The sequence below is a fragment of the Cystoisospora suis genome (assembly GCF_002600585.1).
Source record: "Cystoisospora suis strain Wien I chromosome Unknown contig_3609, whole genome shotgun sequence".
Classification (NCBI taxonomy): Eukaryota; Apicomplexa; class Conoidasida; order Eucoccidiorida; family Sarcocystidae; genus Cystoisospora; species Cystoisospora suis.
In genome coordinates, this window is record NW_027156404.1 from 3,720 (window position 1) to 5,032 (window position 1,313).

The window sequence follows — 1,313 nt, forward strand, 5'->3', positions numbered from 1 at the left end:
GGGGGGGGGGGGGGAGCCTGAAGAGAATCCCTGTTGCAAGCCTTTCGATGCTGTTCTCACGTCCTATTTCCTTGATACAGCAAGAAACGTTCTTCTCTATATCCGAACGATTGCGAAGATCCTTTCCCCTGGCGGTCTCTGGGCTAATATAGGCCCTCTCCTTTATCACTATGCTGAGATGCCTAATGAGATGTCGATCGAGCTCGCTTGGGATGAACTTCAAGATGGTATGATACGAGGCGCGGGTCGATGCTAGACAATCGACGTGGATACACAGATCGATAGAATAGAGAAGAGAGCCGTTTCTCACCCGCGANNTACCGACAGCATGTGTATATCTAGAGAGAGAGACATAGAGGTGTAGATATCTAGAGAGAGAGCCGTTTCTCACCCGCGATCGATAGAGGATACAGATGACGTAGATAGAAGACATAGAATAGAGGTGGATCTAGATACAATGGAAAGATGAACGTATCTCCGTGTAGGCGTGGTATAGTTCTCTATCTTCAAGAAGGTGTGTAGGCTTGATATAGACGCACACGAAGATAAGGGTGAGAGTGTAGAGAAGAAGGTCTCAAAGACTTGGGAAAAAGTGTTAGTCACGCCTAGGGAGAATTTGAGAAGCTCCAAGTATGAAGATAGATGCATCTCGACTCCATAATCGACGGTTTCTTTCTATGGAGTATGTATACATATATGAGGTAGATAGATAGGTAGGGAGATAGATACACCCCATGTGTGCCTTTATGGAGGAGTAGTGACGGGAGCAGCATCTATTCGTATATAAGGATGGTTGCTTGGTTAAAAGGCTCGTGGACGGACTGTGTATGTGTGAGTGTGACCTTTTCTTTGTGTATCTGGTAGCGCGAAGGCCTTGCAGACAGACATCTCAACCCCTACATACAAAGATGTATGTACTGCCATATCAACTTTCTTATCTCTTTCTTATCTAATCTTTCTTTCTCTGTTTCTTGTCTCAATTCGCTTTTGCAGCGATTAAGATATGGTTTGATATAGAGAAGGTTGAATGGCATGACGCCTACTATACATCCAACCCTCAATCTATGATGCAGGTACGTCTTTCTTTCTTTCCTTTCTTTGAATAGGTGGTCAGGATTTAAGAGAGATAGCCCACAGCCTTGGAGATCCTTTCTGAGCTCCTACGAACGTACACTTCTCTACACACTCATATTTTATATGGGAGGACTCATATGTCATACTCCTCTCTTACATCGTTCAAGTGTATATAAACATGTATGTACCCAGATACCGTATGTATATACCTATGCACATCTATCTATGTATCTATCTAT

The 1,313-nt window shown here is 43.6% G+C and overlaps 1 protein-coding gene across 1 annotated transcript; it reads left to right on the forward strand.

Moving 5' to 3' along the window:
- Positions 1-4: 4 nt before the first annotated feature.
- Positions 5-1,076, forward strand: CSUI_006998 (uncharacterized protein; the record flags this gene model as incomplete). Its single annotated transcript, XM_068067148.1, has 2 exons — positions 5-227; positions 994-1,076. Coding segments are annotated over 2 exons (306 nt in total), but the record flags the coding sequence as incomplete, so codon positions are not given.
- Positions 1,077-1,313: the final 237 nt, after the last annotated feature.